Here is a 20,016-nt window from a genome sequence, read left to right as displayed (position 1 = left end):
GAGCAAATGTAATATTTACTTCAGATATTTGCTCCCAAAAGCTGGAAAAGGACATCACCCGTCGCTCAGACACACTACTGTAGTTTTGATTTAAACAATTAGATTGAATTAATGTTTTTGTCCGTTTTCCTGGGTTTGTGAGCACATTTCTGATTGTCCTTTGCTTCCATCCAGTACCATATTTTTATTCCATCCAAGCAACTTGTTGGATGGTTGGAGGAAAGTTGGTTGGATGTGTGGTCAGCAGTAGTTATAGTACCCTTGCATTTTTTAGGCCTATATTCAAGTCTACATAGATCATCAATCATTTGTTTTACACCTCCCAATATATCTACCCTGTATCATACCTTTGTGTCATCTTCAAAAAGGCATACTTTCCCTTCAATTCCATTTGCAATGTCACTGACAAAGATATTAAAGAACACTGATCTAAGTACTGTTTTTTCTAACTGCTAATGATCAACCCCTTTATTTTATCCATTCTGTATCAGATACTGCTTAGTTATCTTTTGATGACATAGAGGCACTTTCCAAGGTCTTCAAACAGAACATCTCACTTCTGCATGTTTTGAAGCTTTTTGGTTCAATGGCACCTAGATGGCTAATCACTAAAATATTGTTACTTTTTGCTGATTCCAAGGGGTCGGAACGACAATCTCTAAATACCGTTTAGTATATAGACAATGTCACTGATGATGCACGTCAGCAACATCCTCCAACAGAAGACCTACATAGCTAGGGTCATGCTTTGGAATGCAGCAGGCCCCCCGTCGTCGCTAGTTGCTGCCGGCAGGGGCAGGTGTGTATGCATGTGCCAATACTGGCTACCCACTGCATCACCATTGCGACTGATTTTGTGCTAGGTACAAATCACGTAGTGTGTTCCGTGCATTTAGACATTTGGCTTTAAATCCTGTTTGCACTAATGTGCTTTTACACTAAAGAAGCTGCGAGTAACTGGGTTTCTGCAGGATAGTCTTACCTATCGTATTGTAATCTTGGATGCCAATCATTGTCTCTTTGAGGCTGCCAGTCAGATGCTACTGAGTCAGTTACAGCCACTGGCACCCAAGCACTGTAAATTGGACAATAACTGTTCTTTCAATCAAAACCATTTACCCCACCTGACTTAATTTAGTTTAAAGTGTATGATGGAGGTGAGCATTTCTCCTCACTTGTATCCTGCAGGCAGAGGTTATACAAGAGGTGTCCACATAGTAAGTTGGTGCCTCCCAGAGGGACCATCTATAGGTCCATGACCATACTCCCTGAGCACAGTTTTATTTGACACTTTGTTGACCACTCGCACTCCACACTGGTTACTGATGGGCCCGATCCTAGGTGGCCGCAGTTCCAGTTCAGAAGGGCAAAACGTTATATTGTGCTCTGTAACTGTTCATTACTAACAGTTAGGTGTAATATTCTGGCATCAACCTAGCTCCTGTACTAGTTCTTCAATGCTGCATCCATCTTTGTAAGCTGCACAATTTTTTTTTTTGTCCCAAGTGGTGCATTTGACACCTTTAATTTTAGGGAAGTTGCATCCACCAGTTTAACAGTAGTTTCTGTCTTACAAAATGTCCGTCACCGATTTTGCAGTGCCTTGACTGGAAATCTCATGGCCCCTGAGGAGGAAGGTCCGTCTAAGAAGATCTCTGATCAGATGGAGAACATAATTGATATGCGGGAATATGATGTCCCCTATCATGTACGACTTTCTATAGATCTTAAAATACATGTGGTGAGTAAAAGATAATAACTGCTTACACACAGTCTATTTAATGTTATAAAAATAAGGGTTTAAAAGTGTCTTCCTTTCCTGCTTTTACCTAGTCAGACTCTGAAAGGTTTTGGGTACACAGTAGGCAAAATATTCCCACAACAATTCCCAGTAATAACCTCAGTGTGTGGGATTTTTGGCAGTGTAGATCATTTACCCCAAAAGGTCTGGTGGTTTGCCTGTATCTTTTATGACTGTGGATCTGAGGAAAACAAGAAGTTTTTTATGTGACTGTTTGTCTGTAATTTTTGTCTGGAACTTTTCATCTATTTTTAAAAGGTTTTGTCTTTTTTTTTTTTTTTTTTATTGCGGAACTGTCTGAATATCAGATTAAATAAAAATCATTTTATTTTTAAGATAGATTTTTCATGAATTTTTGTTGGATAGTTTAAGTTTCTGCCCTTCAGTAGGAATCTATGAGAAGTGGATTAATTGAAAGTACTCTTTAAAAAGCCAGAAGTCTGGCACTGTGGTGTATCCCCATTTTTTGGAATTGTTACCCTGCTTATACATGGCTTACTTGCTTAGCAGGCCAGGAATAAGGCAGGACTTCTCTTGACATGTGCAGTAAAATGCAGCTTTCCTACAAAACTATATAGTGCCCTTCGGTTTCTTGTCAGGTCAGAAAAGCACTAAAATCTATAAGGGCAGTCTGTTTTGTGCAGGAGTTGTGCTGTGTATATATCTCATTTTGCATTATTCCTATTCATTTTTGTAATATTGAAGTCACAGCTACAGTGTATTCTGGAATATGTTTGTGCATTAGAGAAATAAAGTATAATATTCATAACTGTACTTCCTCCTAATTTTAGTGATTGGTAGTAATTTGGGGAATAGGTACTGTCCAGCAATAATGCTGCTTTTCTTGCAATATCTGTAATATATTTGGGATACTTATTTGGAATACGTCTTTCATTGGAACTTAGGTCTTGTTATGAAACCCTACATTTATATTTGCAGCCCTAATGGGAGGTATTAAATATGCAATTTAGTAATGAAACTGGTCTTCTCTGGTTATGTTATGTGCAGTAATCTTTTCCTTATTACCGCCTCCTCCTTTTTTTCCCACCATTTATTTTATTTTTTTTAATTTAGAAGGTTTATATTTAGAAACAATGTTGTGTCTTTTTGCTTACTTATAAAATGCATCCTTTACATACAATAATGCTGTACACATTTTGATTTTTGGTAGTGGGACGCTCCTTTTGCCCCATACAGTTGGGTTCTCTTGACAACAGATGCTATCATTCAGGGCTAGGGATTTGTGGTACAGGACAACTCCTTTCAGGGTCGTTGGGTTTCTCTCGAATCTTGCCTGTCAATCAATGTTCTGAAACCTTCACAGAGCCGTGCCACCAAGACGGAGATCTCTGCTATTCTGTGGTGGACAGAACCGTTTTTGACGTCCTGTCCGCAATCTATATCCCAGGAGTCTTGAACTGGGAGGCCGACTTCCTAAGTCGGCAGGACATTCATGTTTGGGAATGGTCTCTCCACCAGGACGTCTTTAGTCTCCTAGCTGATTGGTGGGGCAAGCCCCAAGTCTACCAGGTGGCTTCCAGACACAACCAGAAACTGTCTCTGTACAATTCCAGGGCTCTTGGACGCCCTTAGGCTGTTTCTGAGTGTGTACATATTCCCTCCTGTAACTGCTCACCAGAGTGCTGCGCAGGTTGAAGCAGGAGTCAATAATTTCACTGTTATTGCTCTGAGTTGGCCCAGGAGGCTCTGGTACTTGGCTCTTTTAAGATTGTAAGTTACTCCGCCCTGGCGTCATCCTCTCAGACTGGACCTCCTATCACAAGGCCCATGCCATCACCTGATATGCTCAATTGGAGAGGAGAGACTTAAGATTCAAAGGTTTCTCGTCCAAAGTCATCCAGACCATGTTGGCCTCTAGGAAACAGTCCCCAGCCAGAATTTATCACCGTGTTTGGCAAATATTTTCAGTGGTGTCAACTGCGCCACTATAATCCAAAGGTCTACATCCTCTCAAGAGTGATGGTTTTCCTACAAAAAGGTTTGGATTTAAGACTACATTGCTCCTCCCTGAAGGTCTTCGACCCTCTTTGTTCTATTTCAATGGCGAGTGGTGGACTCGTCCACTAGGTGTAACACTCCCTGTAAGAAGGTGAAACCATGGAGGATGCTGTGCGCCTACTCCTTTGTGTGGCAGGGTTGCCTAGGGACACTGTCAGCGAGTGTGTGTGTGTGCTTGTGCGGAATGTGTGTTCCTGTGTATTTTCTCTTCCTCTTGTTGCAATAACTGGTTCCTGAGAACAGGGGATTCTATGAGGTAGGAGGAGCCACAGGCTGTTCTTCGCTAAAGAAGTTATCTCCTTTGTTTTTGGCAAAGACAGATGCCAGGGGCTAGCAAAGTTTACACAGAACCGCACTCACGTCAGGCATCTCAAGCTGCGTGACGCATTAAGGCTATTCGGTCAAATGTACAGCCTGAGATATGATATTGCAGATTCCATGCATCCTATGTAATTTTACTTTATTTTTGTTATCAGGCTCATTGGTACAATATTCGGTATCGTGGAAGCAGTTCACCTCCAGAGATCATGCGACGGGATGACCTTGTGGAAAGGCCAGTAAGTGTTTCAGACTGGTTGTATGTATTTTGTGTATATGTTTAATCTGCAGAAATCTAAAAAGTCCTAATATAAGCAACTTAAATTACATAGTAAAGACCAGGAAGTGGTTCTATAGATTAAATCTGATTTTTTTTTTTCTCTTTATTTAGGATCCTGTGGTCATGGCATTTGACATTGAAACTACAAAGCTGCCTTTGAAGTTTCCAGATGCTGAAAGTGACCAGATTATGATGATCTCCTATATGATTGATGGTCAGGTTTGTATGACTCTTTATTCGTCTGTTTTGATTTTGCGGAGAGAATCTTTACTTCCAGAGCCCAATATCCCCTCTTACCACTGACATAATATATATATGTGCATAATAACGTGTTATTTAGGGAGACTGAGCAGACCTTAGTAAAGTGTCATTTATCTTCTGTTTAACGTTACTAAATTTGCCTGTTTTCATAGTTTTTCTATCTATCTATCTATATTCTCAAACAATCCGCTTCATAAAGTTCAGTAATTAGCTCTTCACCTTGTGTTGTTTCTATATTGTATTGTTCCATTTACCACCTTTTAGGGTTACCTAATCACAAATCGGGAGATTGTGTCTGAAGATATTGAAGACTTCGAGTTCACTCCAAAACCAGAATATGAGGGACCTTTTTGTATCTTCAATGAGCCAGATGAGGTTAGAAATACTGTTTGTTCTCTGCTTTGCTTTGTTTAAGATTTGCTTCTCAATATGCACCATTTACATAGAGATTCTTCTTTAAATATGTATGGTACATCTTCATATAGAGAGTTAGAAATAATTTTGACGTTTGAAGGAATCCTTAAGATTAAAATGAATTTTCAATATAACCATAAACTCAGTACAGGCTTAGCGAGGGCTTGTTCTGAAATTGTAGTTATTAATGTATGTACTTTTCATAATGAAGCCATTTTTTTTTTTTACCTGAAGTTGTAATCTAAACCAAACCTACTGCAACCATTTTCTTTTAAGGGGGCATTTGTAGGGTGCACAATTTTATAGGGGCATTCGCAGGGTGCACAATTGTTGAAAATAGGTGAGTAACACAGCTTAAGCAGTTGTACTTTCTAATTTTGCTCAGAAGTACCAAGGAAACCTGTTTGTACAGTTTTCTTTACATTGTTCATTCAAATTTTAACCATGTGACTTTCCTACCAGCTGACTCTTAATTCCTTCATCCATCCAGCATTTGGCCATACACCTTTCCCTGGTTATGGGGGTTATTCAGGCCTGGTCGTATAGATGCTTTCTACTCCAATAGACTAAATGTTGCACTTCAGGTGGGACAGATGTAACATGCAAAAGAATTAAAATTGGGTGGGATGTGTTGAAAAGCTAAATTTTAGTATAAGCAGTGGCGGCTACTACCTCAGTGCAGTGTTGCTACTTCCGCTGGCAGTGATGCCTTCACCGCAGGACCTGTGTATGCGCAGTAGTGCCCTCGGTACTGTACATGCACTGTCACCCAGCTTCTATGGGCTCCTTTGGCAGCAGCAGCTCATAGAAGCTAAATTATGGTCCCGGCACCTGTACACTGCAGGTGACAGTCATTGGGGTCTGCGGTTGAGAATTGAACTCCTGATGGCAGATTGTGAGTTAGCCTCTGCCATCCTGCTTCAGAAGTGTCTAGCATCAGTAGGCAAAATGCTGCACCTAGAAACCACTGATTATTCTGGTTAATTTTGCACTTAGAAGTTCCCAACATAAGCAGAAGGAAATTTCTATGCAAATGACTGCAGATCATGCATTATAAGGTGCAAAAGGAACTGGGAGCCTTCCAATGGAAAGTCACAGCATCCAACAATTATAGACTAGTTCTAATCTATTGTGCAGGAGACATGCGATATATAAACTGAGGTGCAGGATAAGCACAATGCAAAGTAATCTTCAGGCACACATAGTACATCAGTATATGGACAGCAGTATATCAATATGAGCAAGACATCATGACCAGATACAGCATATTGTGTGTAGCAGACAGGCTAAGCTGGATCAAAAGTATATGGCAGCCAAGGAAGGAACATACAGTACATGGCTAGTTTTCAAGAGTTGTTACCTGTAGTTCTTTATTTCACCTATAGTTAATTCCTGGAATCAATTGCACCAATTGTGCTCACCGGCAGGAAGGAGAGGGACCCAATGGGATACTCCTATTTAATTTACAGGGTTACAGATCCTGATTTGCTTGCACCACCTACACACATTGTTGTAGAGTGGTAGCCTGCACCTCAGCAGGTGCCTGACATAGGGACCGTTGTAGCATCCTTTGTAGACTTCTGGTGGAACAACCAGACAATTTCCAGCACCAACAGCAGGGAGTGTAAGGGTATTGTAACATCTGGTGGCTATGTGTTCGAATAACTTTTTAAGAAATGGAAATGTGTACAATTGAGTTCTAGCAAGTAGCTGTCAGTCTTTCTGGCCTATGTATAATGGTGTAAAAAAAAAAAAGAGTAAATAATAAAACAAATTGGACTTTAGTATTGAGTTGGTTTTAAGCATTTACCTTTTACATATGTTCTCATCTGCAGGCACATTTAATTCAGCGTTGGTTTGAACACGTTCAGGAAACAAAGCCAAGTATCATTGTAACGTACAACGGGGACTTCTTTGATTGGTAATTTGCTCCTCAATTTCATCCCTGTATTGTAGTGTAGCCCACCATAAGTCCATGCTTAAACATTCTTATTTGTTACAGGCCCTTTGTGGAAACACGTGCTACAGTTCATGGGATGAGCATGACTCAAGAGATTGGCTTCCAAAAAGATAACCAAGGAGAGTACAAATGTCCCTCGTGTATACATATGGATTGTCTCAGGTATGACCGTGCTATCTAAAATGTGATGAGTGAAATGTGGTTTCCTCTGTACATCTTAGCATGTCACTAAGTGATTGATGCCTGTTGTCCAAACACTCTAGTCTGTTGCTATTGGTACACCACTTTTTTATTTTATTGACGTGTAGTATGATTGCATACAAAATAAAGGCTATCTTGAGGATGGGTGAGCAAATACATGGACTGTTTTGGAGTTTTTTCTCTCATTTTTGCTTTATTGCAGGTGGGTAAAGAGAGACAGTTACCTTCCTGTTGGAAGCCATAATCTTAAGGCAGCGGCAAAGGCAAAGTTGGGATATGACCCAGTAGAGCTGGATCCAGAGGAAATGTGTCGTATGGCTACTGAGGAGCCGCAGGTATTCTACAGTGGATCCTAGTATTTCATTAAAAGATGTCAATATCTGATTTCCAAAAACACTGCTTTAAATAGATTGTGTTTTGAATGGCGGCAACCCTTTGCCTTAAAGTCTAAGCAGTGAACTTTGTACTGCATCTCACAGCCATTGTTTTCTGTTAAGATGAGGGCACCTATACAAACAATTGGCTCATACTGTTGTTCTCCTGTAGGTACTGGCTACATACTCTGTGTCTGATGCCGTTGCCACTTACTACATGTACATGAAGTATGTTCACCCATTTATATTTGCTCTCTGCACGATCATCCCTATGGAGCCTGATGAGGTAAGAAACACCTTATGTTAGAGTGTAACACCTAAGAAATATATACACAAACACACTGATTGGGTATGCTTTTTGCATAGGTGCTTCGTAAAGGCTCTGGTACACTGTGCGAGGCGTTGCTGATGGTCCAAGCTTATCATGCAAATATAATCTTCCCTAATAAAGAAGAGACAGTTTTCAATAAGCTGACTAATGATGGACATGTCCTGGACTCTGAGACTTATGTTGGTGGCCATGTGGAAGCTCTGGAGTCTGGAGTGTTCCGTAGTGACATCCCCTGTCGCTTCAAAATGGTGGGTGTTTTGCTTGTGTATCTGTTTTATATTTATGCAAATTTGTCCTTTTATACGTGTGCTTGTGGAAATCTGTTTTTTTTTTTTTTTTCCTTTATGCAACACTAGAATATGTCCTTTTTAAATAAAATTGGTGCATTTAAATCTTTCAAAAATGACCCTACAACGCTGTGTGGGTATGGGCCAGCGCAGCGCTATCGCCGGTAGAATAAAGAATGAGCAGGCACCATAAATATCGTCCTAACCATTGTTCTCTCACCGGAGAACATGACAGCTTACTCGGCACGCAGCACTACACATCGCTGTGTGAGTATGCTGAGCAGCTCTGTGTGCTGAGCGATCTAGCATAGCTCACATCGTTTAGCACACTCGCTATGTGTGTAGATCCCATTAGACTTTAGAGACTCTAGATTTCACTGATTCTAGATTACCAAAAGCCAAATCTGCTCTTTGCAAAAAGCTTCATTTTTTGGCATTCAAGAGCTAGGGACAAAATTCTGTTTTGCAGAGACTAGCAATGTATTTTTATTAGTTCTGCATAGAAGTCTTGGGATAGATTCAGCTGGTTAGCTTTAGTTTAAGGTTGTCCCAGGCCAAATTTATTCCTGAATAAAAAAGGCATCGGTTGCCCCTTTTTTTGAGCTGAGGGGCAACGACCTCCATTTATGGTCATACCTTTGCCATATAGAATTGGACCCTTGTAACTAAGGTTGGGCAAGTCTGTTGTCCTTCATTGAATGGACATTCTCAGGATGTCTGTTTGATAGTAGAGACCTTTTTACTGGGGACTGTTTTACTATCTGGGATTAGTGAGAAGAGCTTAATGGTATAGAGGTTGAAGCCATGATCCTGAATTAAAAGGCCAATTGTCCTGCGATTTGGAAGTGTGCCAAGCTAATATGCCAATAGCTTTATGTTAGTCACTGATCAATGTATTAATAATGCTTCGTTTTGTATCCTAAAGAACCCTGCTGCATTTGATTTCCTACTCCAGCGTGTGGAGATGACACTGCGTCATGCTATTGAGGAGGAGGAGAAGGTCCCGCTAGAGCAAGTAACCAATTTCCAGGAGGTAACATTTGTCCGGTCATACGTCACACTTCTTTAGCTCTACCATTAAAGTTCAAGAAACAAATTTTCTAACCCTTCTGCCTTAGATTTGTGGAGAGATTAAAGATAAATTGAACTCTCTGAAGGAGGTGCCAAATAGGATTGAATGTCCCCTCATTTACCATCTGGATGTGGGGGCCATGTATCCCAATATCATCCTTACTAACCGTTTGCAGGTTAGTAAAAGACCTTGCTCAAGCTATTCTGCACTTTCCTTTGTGTATTATGTGTCTGTAAGTAATGCTTTACTTTTTTGTAGCCTTCTGCCATGGTTGATGAAGTGACCTGTGCCGCCTGTGACTTCAACAGGCCAGGAGCCACATGCCAGCGCAAGATGACATGGCAGTGGAGAGGGGAGTTCAGTAAGTAGTACTCTTTTGTTGTTTTTTTGTTTTGTTTTTTTGTTTTGTTTTTTTTTGTGCTATAACGGTCTTGGATCTTTTTCCATAAATTGCTTTTGGCGAGCTCAGCGTTATTGGGTATAGTAAACTGGGTACTTGTGTATTATAGCGGCGACCATCGCATCTCATACCAAAAGGCATACGATGGTATGCGATATCGCGCAATGTCATACAATTTTAAAATTGTATGACATTGTATATGGCATACAATGCGATGCGATTAAAAATTGTATAAGCACCCTAATGGGTGCTTACAATGTTAAATGCACCCCCACGCCACCCCTCACTATAAACGTGAACCCGAAGCGTGGTGAGCGCAGCGGTACGCGTCCTAAGACCTTTTCATACCCCCACTATCCACGTCGGCGTGGAGTTGAGAATATAAAGTGTGGCAAGCGGGTACCAGTGAAGCCCGCGAGGGGGCGCGGATACCTGTGACGCGCCCCCTCGCCAAGCCACGCTTCGGGTTCGCTGCCCTCGCCACACTTTATATTCTCAACTCCATGCCGACGTGGATATTGGGGGTATGAAAAGGTCGTAGGATGCGTACCGCCGCCCCTCGCGGGTTCGCTGCGCTCGCCACACTTTATATTCTCAACTCCACGCCGACGTGGATATTGGGGGTATGAAAAGGTCGTAGGATGCGTACCGCCGCCCCTCGCGGGCTCGCTGCGCTCGCCACGCTTCGGGTTCACGTTTATAGTGGGGGGGGGGCGTGGGGGTGCATTTAACATTGTAAGCACCCATTAGGGTGCTTATACAATTTTTCATCATATAGGGGGCAAAAATCGCGTGGCATGCGATTCGATAAAAACATTGTACGACCAAAATCGGGGGCGCCGCTATAATACACAAGTACCGTAAACTGCCATGTGTGCATATAGTTTATAAAAGTGACTTCATAACCTGTTCTGTGAGGTAGTCCAAATTAGTTCAGTGTACTTTTTATGTTGTAAATTGTGCATCTGTCTCTTTACTTCTCATGCCTCCTAGTACAGGGGTGCCGGACGGGGTCCCGACAGTCATTTACCCGATGTTGGGATCCCGACTGTTAAAACACCGACAGACGGGTTCCCGATTGCCACCAGCTATTCTCCCTTGTGGGGGTCCAGCTGTGAAAAATACAGAATAAATAAAAAAAAAAAGTGGCCGGCCAGTAAAATATGATCTAGACATAAAAAATAAGAAATATTAATTATAAAACTACACTCCTGATTAACTGATCTGCAAGAAACAGACGACTATCTCTTTTAAAGTATGTCCGTGGCACATATAAGTGATTCCTTATCACATCACAAATATTTACAGTCTCAAAGAGAACACCTCTGGTTAGTGGTGATACTGATAGCTGTTAGTGGTTAGTATTAAACCTTTCCACGGTAATCAATAGGTCTTTGTTACCACTCCACTGAATATTAGAGTTTACTGACTTTCTCCTTGCCTCATGCTCCGAGGCTCTGTTTTTAGGATGCTGGTATTATAAGCCAGTAGTAGTCAGAGGTGAGGTAAATGTGTCCGGACCTTACCCCGATTGTAAGGACAAAAGTAATCTCCGTGCGGTCTCCAAGCACTCCTGCGTCCAGCCCCTGTCACTAATACTGCACAGGGTAACACTCTCCTCAATTGCTTTGATGATACAAGCATGGTTAGTGGTGCCGGCTACCATATTGGTAAAAACAGCTATTACCAAATCGACGCGTTTTCCCGCCTGGTAAGTTCGCTTTTTCGAACAGTCAAAACTTGGGTCATGATTACCCATATATTGCAGTTTCAAAGTATAGACCCCAACACCGCTATATGAAACTGTAAACCATGTACTGACTAAAATCTCCACCTTACATATTTTTGTAATATGAATCTTCACTACCAAAAATAAATAAATACTTACACTTAATTAAAGTTAGAGAATAACAATGGTACTAATGGAGTTCTGGCTATATTTGGGTTACTCCCTTTTTATTTAATTTATTTAATTAATCCTTACTTGCAGTGCCAGCTAGTCGCAGCGAGTATCATCGGATACAACAGCAGCTTGAATCGGAGAAGTTTCCTCCACTCTTTCCTGGGCAGCCCCCAAGAGCTTTTCATAAGTTGATGAGAGAAGAGCAAGCCAAGTATGAGAAGAAAAGGCTGGCAGGTGAGCAATCCTTTGGCACTGTGTTTATCATCCATATGGGATTCTGGGTATTCACTTAGTACTATGGGTATAGACGTGGTCCAAAGGAGCCTGTGCACATAAAACTTCAAACAGTGTGCTGGCTCCTCCTCTCTATTCCCCCGCCCAAAGCTCAGCTTAGAAACATGTGCCCTCAGGAGAGTATACACACTCTGGAGCTCCATAGACTTTTCTTCATTATTTTAAACTTTTATTTATTTGGGCATGCTGCTTGGACATGCAGCATGTCTGCGACGTCGGAGCTTAGGGGTAGGCGAGGGATACTGACCTCTTCAGGTGCTGCTCCGATCCCCACTGCCGGTACACATTCTGGAATGGGTTAGTGCACTGCCTGGCATTGCGCCACGGCGCACAGACCCGCAGCTTGCCACATACCCCTAACATGTCTGAAATCCTCTGAGTGGTGAGCACAAGCTGGGGACCCTGCTATTGGGGTACTTTCACTGTGTGTGTATCTGTGTACAGTGTGACTGTTGTTTCTTTCATCATGGGGAGAGAGTGCACTGTATGTAACACCAGGTTTTCCCCGTCCCCTGCTGACACGTGTGATCATGCAGCCAGCTATCTCAGTATAGTGAGGCCTCTGTGGGGGAACTTCCTGAACCACAGTTCAATGAAGGCTGTGATGCAGGGTACTTGTGTATTATCACGGCGCCCACGAAATCGGCCGAAAATCGGATGCGATTTTTGGCTGATTTTTCACTTTTTCCGGCCAATTTGCATGCTGTTCCATTATTGCACACCTTGCACACCCCCGATTTCCATCGTAGTGCATCGCATGCAATATAGTGGCATGTGATGCATGCCATGCGATGCATGTGAAGCGATTCGATTTGTAATTTTACAATGTTAAATGCACCGCCATTGTTAACGCCACCCCTACTATCAACGCCAACCCGAAGCGTGGCAAGCGTAGCAAGCCCGCGTGGGGCGGCGGTACGCGTCCTCCGACCTTTTCATACCCCCACTATCCACGTCGGCGTGGAGTTGACTTTAGATAGTGCAGCGAGCCACCGAGCCCGAAGCGTAGCGAGCCCCGTGAGGGGACGCGGAATACATGTAAAGTAATCCGCGTCCCCTCGCTGCGCTCGCCACGCTTCGGGCTCGGTGGCACGCTGCGCTCGCCACACTATCTAAAATCAACTCCACGCCGACGTGGATAGTGGGGGTATGAAAAGGTCTGAGGACGCGTACCGCTGCCCCTCGCGGGCTTGCTGCGCACGCCACGCTTCGGGTTGGCGTTGATAGTGGGGATGGCGTTAACAATGGGGGTGCATTTAACATTGCAAATCGCATCGCATGCCACTTGCTGGCATGCATTGCTACGCGATATTTAATTGTACAATCAGGGGCATTTTTCCCGAAAATCACATCGCATACCATCGCATAGTACCTGGGGGTGTGCAAGGATGGAATAACATGCAAATCATCAGGAAATGGCCGAAAATCGGCAAAAAATCGGACGCAAAATCGCATCGCAGATCAAATCGGCCGATAAATCGGATGCGATATCGGATGTGATTTGGATGAAATCGGGCGCCGTTATAATACACAAGTACCTGATGCAGCAATTGTCTCGGCAAATAGCTGCCACACAGCACCAGAATCAGTTACAGGTGTCTGTGGAAGGTCTTCAGAAATCTGGCAGACTGGTTGCTTCTTCCTCGGGTGGTAATTCACCACCAAAGTGCTGGCTTTTAGAGTTTGGCTCTGACTCCGAAGAGGAAGGTGAGGAGGTGGAGCCTGTTTTGGAAAAGGATTATCCAACTCGGGCCCTCTAACCTTTTATTGTGGCCATCAGAGATATGTTACATATACCTGCTGAGGAATCTGAGGCACAGCAATTCTTATGCTTTACACAGAAAAGGGCTAGAGTCACCTTTCCTGATTCTAAGGATTTAGATGACCTTTTCAGAAAATCTTGGGCGTCCCCGGATAAAAAAAATCCAAATTCCCAATCGTCTAGTGTCCACCTTCCCCTTTGCGCCAGAGGGTAGGGGGCCTGGGAAATCCCGCCAGTAGTGTCCTGCTGGTACCTGCGGTGGCTGCCTTGAAGGATCTGGCCAATAGAAAGAGATTGAAGGCATGTTAATATCTATTTACACTGCTGTGGTTGTGTCCCAGACGCCTATTATATTGCAGGCTGATTGATGACTCGCATCGTTCAGTCATGGGCGGGTCAAATTCAGAAAGCCCCTGGTTGATATGACAACCCTGGTTAAACACATTCACGATATCACGCGTGTCCTTTGTGATACTTTTAAGGAGGCCGGCGTCATTAATGTCAGGACCACCACAGCCATCTCAGCACGCAGATCCTTATGGCTGCGTTCATGGATGGCTGATGCTGAATCCAGAAAGCGCATAGAGGCTCTTCCCTTTACAGGGGAGTGGTTGTTTGGAGGGGAATTGCATGCTTTGATTTCTAAAGCTATGGCTGGAAAATCCACCTTCCTCCCCTCAGCAACTCCACCTGTTAGGCGGTCCTTTCTGATTTCCTCCCCCCCCTTGCAGTCCTTTCCTAGGGGAAGGTTTCGTAGTAAGCCAAGGGGCGCCTCCAATGTCACCAGGGGCAGTAGGGGAAAACAGCGTAGACCCACCATGGCCAGGTCCCAGGAGCAGAGTACTGATCTGCCTCCTCCAAATCTTCAGTCTGACACCATACCTCAGTACCTGTGGCAACTAGAGGTGTGGGCACGGTTCCATGTTCTTCGGTCTCGTCTGGAGACTTTCCTGCCAGGATTCCTTGGTACGGAATGTCGTTTTCCCCACGGGTACAAACTGTGAGTTCAGCACTTGCTTGTGTTGCAGATTTTTCAAGTCAGGTCTGCTAATTTTCCAGGTGACGGGATACGCTACTAGTTGCGTTAGAAATGTTGGTTCAGACCAGAGTCACACAAGGGCAGCAAATAATATTAGATTACACTTGCAGAGTAAAATTGAACACTTAAAACCAATTATTTCACAGGTTTATATAAAAGTTCGCCATAAAAAGATGACGAGGGACACTCGGTGAGGAACGGCGATATGAAACAAGAAAGAAGAATCGCCAAGTTCTCATTGAATACACTTTTGGCGAATCATGGCGACTCCCGGCGAATCCCCATGAAAATTCCTATTGACAAAAACCGGCGATTTGAAGCGAATAACATATGGCGAATGGTGCTTCATTCGCCGGTCGTCATCGGCGAATAGAGGTCGTTGAATAGGGTGATTCGCTTTTTCAGCTCCAAAAATCGCCGGCACACACGAAAAAAACACAGATTCGCCATAAAACATGGCGAATCTGCCTCATTGAATACCGCCCATTGTCTCTGTCCCTTCTCCCCAAAGAGGTCTCGGTTATTACTCAAACCTATTTGTAGTACCGAAGCCGGATGACTGTGTGCCCTTTTCTGAACCTAAAATCACTGAACCCGTATCTACGAGTGTTCAAGTTCAAAATGGACACCTTGAGGACTGTAATCTCCAGCCTGGAAAGGCGGGAGTTTGTGGCCTCTCTGGATATCAAGGATGCATACCTACACATCCCAATCTGGCCGCCCCATCATGTATACCTGCGGTTTGCCCTGTTGGAAGATCATTACCAGTTCTGTGCCCTGCCTTTTGGACTGCCCACAACACCGAAGGTGTTCATGAAGTTGATGGCGGAGATGATGATGCTGCTGCTGCAGGGGATCAACAACATCCTTACCTGGACAATCTTCTCATAAAGGTAGGTGTGGTCCAGGGAACAGCCGTCAGCCAGCATTTCTTAGATCACTCAGCTGTTGTGCCAACACGGGTGGCTTCTAAATTATAAGAAGTCTCACTTGCTGCCTATGCAGAGACTTCTCTTTCTGGGGATGATTCTGGACACAGTGGCCCAGAGGATCTTCCTTCCGAAGGAAAAAGCGACTGCCATTCAGGAATTGGTCAGGGAATTACTGACACCGAACCAGGTCTCGGTATATCTCTATATTCGCCTGTTGGGAAAGTTGGTGGCATCCTACGAGGCCATCCAATACGGGCGTTTCAACGCCAGGAGTTTTTAATTGGATCTCCTGTGCAAATGGTCAGGCTCCTACCTGCACATGCATCAGCTGATACGGCTCTCCACTCTGGCCAGAATTTCTCTGGTGTGGATGCTGCCCGAGGACGACAGTTTGGGATCCAAAATTGGGTCCTTTTTAATGACGGATGCGAGCCCAAGAGGCTGGGGAGTTGTAACCCAAGGGGTACAGTTTCAGGGCAGGCAGTCAAGCCACGAGTCTCTCCTTCCATTCAACATTCTGGAACTTCGGGTGATTTACGAGGCTCTGATTCAGGCCTCCCATATGCTCCTAAATCAGGCGATTCAGGTACAGTCCGACAATGCTACGGCTGTAGTGTATGTCAATCTTCAAGGAGGGACAAAAAGCAGGGCCTGCATGTGGGAGGTCTTCAAAAACTTGGGCAGAAAAGCATGCAAGGGCCATATTGCCCATTTTCATTTCAGGCGTAGAAAACTGGGAGGCAGACTTTCTCAGTCACCACGATCTACAGTACATCTGGGGGAGTGGAGTCTCCACCCACAAGTGTTCCAGCTGATCACGGACCGGTGGGTTGCCCAGACATAGATCTGATGGCGTCCCGGCTCAACAAGAAGCTTCAGCTTTACTGTGCCAGGACCAGGGACCCTCAGGCGGCGGTGGATGCACTGTCAACGCCTAGGTCATACCAGCTGGTATACTTATTGCCTCCAATTCTGTTGCTGTCCCGTGTACTCTGCAAGATCAGGAGGAAGATCAATTCTGATTGCCCCTGACTGGCCACGAAGGGTGTGGAACACCCATCCTCCGGCTGTGTTGGAGGACGAACTTTGGCCTCCTCCGCTGAGAAGGGATCTTCTTCAGCAAGGGCTTTTTCTTTATCCAGACTTAGAGTGCGTACACACGGGGGGGGGGGGGGGGGAGAGATATATTTCTTTCAATATATTGCTGAGCAATATATTGCTCAGTGTCTCCTTTTCATCAGCGACCAGAGATGGTCGCTGATGAAAAGGAACCTCTGCTGGGGGAGCCGCAGAGGTAATTAGCTGGTTAGCTGCGACCAGCGATTACAATGGGGCAGAAAACGGGAGCGCGCACCCGGCGGTTTATTGCTGGTGCGCACTCCACTCACTGGCAATATGGTCGCCTGTGACCATATTCCCAGCGATTTATCGCCCCAGTGTGTACACAGCATTACGACTGCTTCGTTTGTCAGGTCGGAGGTTGAGCAGTTGATTTTAGCCTGGAATGGTATTCCAGGAAACATAATCCCTACCATGATTCCGATCATGCCGGTGACGTCCAGACTCTATCATCAGATTTGGAAAGTTTGTGTCCTGGTGTGAAGGGAGACTATGGGTGAAATGTAATATAATGAGAAAATCAGAAAGCGAGAGATTTGATAAGAAATCTCCTTTTTTTTTTTTTAAAGCTTGATTTGCAGTGTAAATGATTGCCGCTTTAAAAAAAAACGGAAATTTCTTACCAAATCTCTCATCCTATTACATTTCACCCTATGTTCTCCTACAGTTTTCCGACTGGAGTTTGGTTCCTCTGGTTTCTGCAGCCTGGAGTGGATATGGGGTTGTGTTTGGGCTCCATCAGGGTGCAGATATCAGCGTTGACCATATTCTTTGAGCAGAAGTTGGCTCTGTTAGCAGAGGTTCAGACGTTTTTACAAGGTGTTCTGCAAATTTAGCCTCCTTTCATACCAACCACTGCTCCGTGGGACCTGTCTGTGGTATTGACCTTTTAGCAGTCCTCCTGGTTTGAGCCATCGGACTCCATTGAGGATTAGTGGTCATGCTTGTGGCCTCGGCTAGACGGGTCTTCGAATTTGGTGCTTTGATATGTAAGTTCCCCACTTTGAAGTTTTTCGAGGACAGAGCAGAGCTCAGGATTTGACCACAGTTTTTGCCGAAGGTGGTTTCAGCGTATCGCTTTAACCGCTTTAACCACCCGATGATGGTTCATAAATCTTTGGATGTTGTCCGTGCTTTAAAGAACTAAAAGGATGGCTGGGACTAGGAAGCTTGACTCCCTTTTTGTGTGGTATGATTCTCACAAAAGAGGTTGTCCTGCTTCAAAGCAGTCAATTGCTCGCTGGATACAATTGACTATTCAACAAGCTTATTCGGTTTCCTAGCACGGCGCCCATCGCATACCTTAATTAGTGGTTTGCGATGGGACCCGATTTTCGGGTCCTAAGAGACACACTGTACAATTTTAATATCGCATCACATGCCATTACAATGACATACGATAGGATGCGATTTCTAATTGTACAGGCACCCTAATGGGTGATTACTATGTTAAATGCACCCCCATTGTTAATGCCACCCCCACTATCAATGCCAACCCGAAGTGTGGCGAGCGCAGCGGTACGCGTCCTCCGACCTTTTCATACCCCTACTATCCACGTCGGCGTGGAGTTGATTTTATATAGTATGGTGAGCCACCGAGCCCGAAGCGTGGCGAGCAGACGTGGAATACATGTGAATTGGGACCTCCCTATAGTACTAAGTGAATCCCCAGTATCCCTTATGGATGACAGAGAAAATAGGATTTTATATACCTACCGGTAAATCACTTTCTCTGAGTCCATAAGGGATACTGGGCGCCCTCCTCAGTGGTTTGCCATTCTGCAGGTTGGGTTGGAACTGGTCTTGCAAGTTGTTGTTACAACAGTTTGTTGTTTTCTGTTATGATTGGTGTTTTGGTTTGTTTTGTCTCCCCACTTGTATCTTAAGTTTCCTTCTCTCAAGTATGTCTTCCTCCTTCGGGCACAGTTTGACCTAGACTGAGCTGTGAGAGGGGGGCATAGAGGGGTGGAGCCAGCACACCCTGTTTGAAGTTTTATGTGCACCCATAGTACTAAGTGAATCCCAAATATCCTTTATGGACTTCGAGAAAAGGATATACTGGTAGGTATATAAAATCCTATTTTTATATTCCTATATTCGCATGTCCAGTATTGTATACATTTTGGTTTCAATTTAAAGTCCTTCTCTTCCCTCTAGATTACTGCAGAAAGGCTTACAAAAAGATACGCGTCACTAGGCTGGAAGACCGCGTCACCACCATATGCCAACGCGAGAACTCCTTCTATGTAGATACTGTCCGAGCTTTCAGAGATCGTAGATACGAGTTCAAAGGTCTACACAAGGTATGACTGTTGTGCATGTAGCTTAAATATTAATAAAACCCATAGTTATTTAATTTATATACTACTTATAAACTTAGATCAAATGTTATTATAGAAGATACATTTCTGTATTTTTTTTTTTTTTTTTATTTTTTTTTATGTCCTTTCTCCTAACACATCATAAGGTTACTTGACTGTTTAATTTTTTTGATAGATATATATATATATATCTAACACCCAATAGTGATTTGGCATTGGCGCCTATAACTATTTCAAAGGGATTGTCCGTAATCTCCAACTCAATTAGGAAGAGGCTTTGTACATCCACAAGATGTATTTATATAAAAATGTTTTTTCGGATGTCAACAGTACATAGAAATCCCAACACGTTTCGTCAGAAATGACTTCATCAGGGGAATAATAACAGGTCTATTTTTTCAGTTGGAATAAGACTCCATATTCTTTAAAAAAAAAAAAAAAAAAAATTCGCAAAGATTTGGATATCCTTCCAGAAACTACACAATTGAATAAAATCACCAATCAATTGTGTGGCGTTGCCAATCCAGATATGTGGCTTCAGAAATGACAAGCCTTAAGCCTGGAGCTCTGTCTCCTGCAGTGCTGGATATCTGAAAAAATGGCGTCTGCAAAAGTTTGGGCACTCTGCAGAGCATACCTTGTACTGCCCCCTTTGGCAAGTATCACAGCTTGTAAATGCTTTTTGTAGCCAGCCAAGAGTCTTTCAATTCTTGTTTGGGTACTTGTGTAATATCTGGGCGCCCGATTTTGTGATTGTATGCCTTACCTTAAGGCATACAATCAGATGCGATGCGACGCGATTTTCGGCAAAATCGAATCGCATGCGATTTTGCATAGGATTCAATGTGAACAAGTCCTGTTCATTTCCCCACCATCCAAGTGGGCATAGAGTTGATTTTATATAGCGCAGCGAGCCAACGAGCCCGAA

At 43.7% G+C, this 20,016-nt stretch overlaps 1 protein-coding gene across 1 annotated transcript in view; it reads left to right on the top strand.

Moving 5' to 3' along the window:
• POLE (DNA polymerase epsilon, catalytic subunit) overlaps nt 1–20,016 on the top strand; it is a 76,850-nt gene that overhangs the window by 10,087 nt on the left and 46,747 nt on the right. The window contains exons 7-20 of the mRNA XM_083145306.1: nt 1,600–1,741; nt 4,297–4,377; nt 4,530–4,637; nt 4,944–5,054; nt 6,929–7,014; nt 7,096–7,215; nt 7,457–7,589; nt 7,801–7,914; nt 7,995–8,207; nt 9,172–9,279; nt 9,365–9,493; nt 9,577–9,679; nt 11,709–11,855; nt 18,925–19,070. Coding sequence (XP_083001432.1) covers nt 1,600–1,741; nt 4,297–4,377; nt 4,530–4,637; nt 4,944–5,054; nt 6,929–7,014; nt 7,096–7,215; nt 7,457–7,589; nt 7,801–7,914; nt 7,995–8,207; nt 9,172–9,279; nt 9,365–9,493; nt 9,577–9,679; nt 11,709–11,855; nt 18,925–19,070 — 1,741 coding nt within the window. The remainder of the gene's footprint in view (nt 1–1,599; nt 1,742–4,296; nt 4,378–4,529; nt 4,638–4,943; nt 5,055–6,928; nt 7,015–7,095; nt 7,216–7,456; nt 7,590–7,800; nt 7,915–7,994; nt 8,208–9,171; nt 9,280–9,364; nt 9,494–9,576; nt 9,680–11,708; nt 11,856–18,924; nt 19,071–20,016) is intronic.

Source organism: Crinia signifera, chromosome 1, assembly GCF_055691185.1.
Source record: "Crinia signifera chromosome 1, ASM5569118v1, whole genome shotgun sequence".
Lineage (NCBI taxonomy): Eukaryota > Metazoa > Chordata > Amphibia > Anura > Myobatrachidae > Crinia > Crinia signifera.
This window is presented reverse-complemented; position numbering and strand designations above follow the sequence as displayed.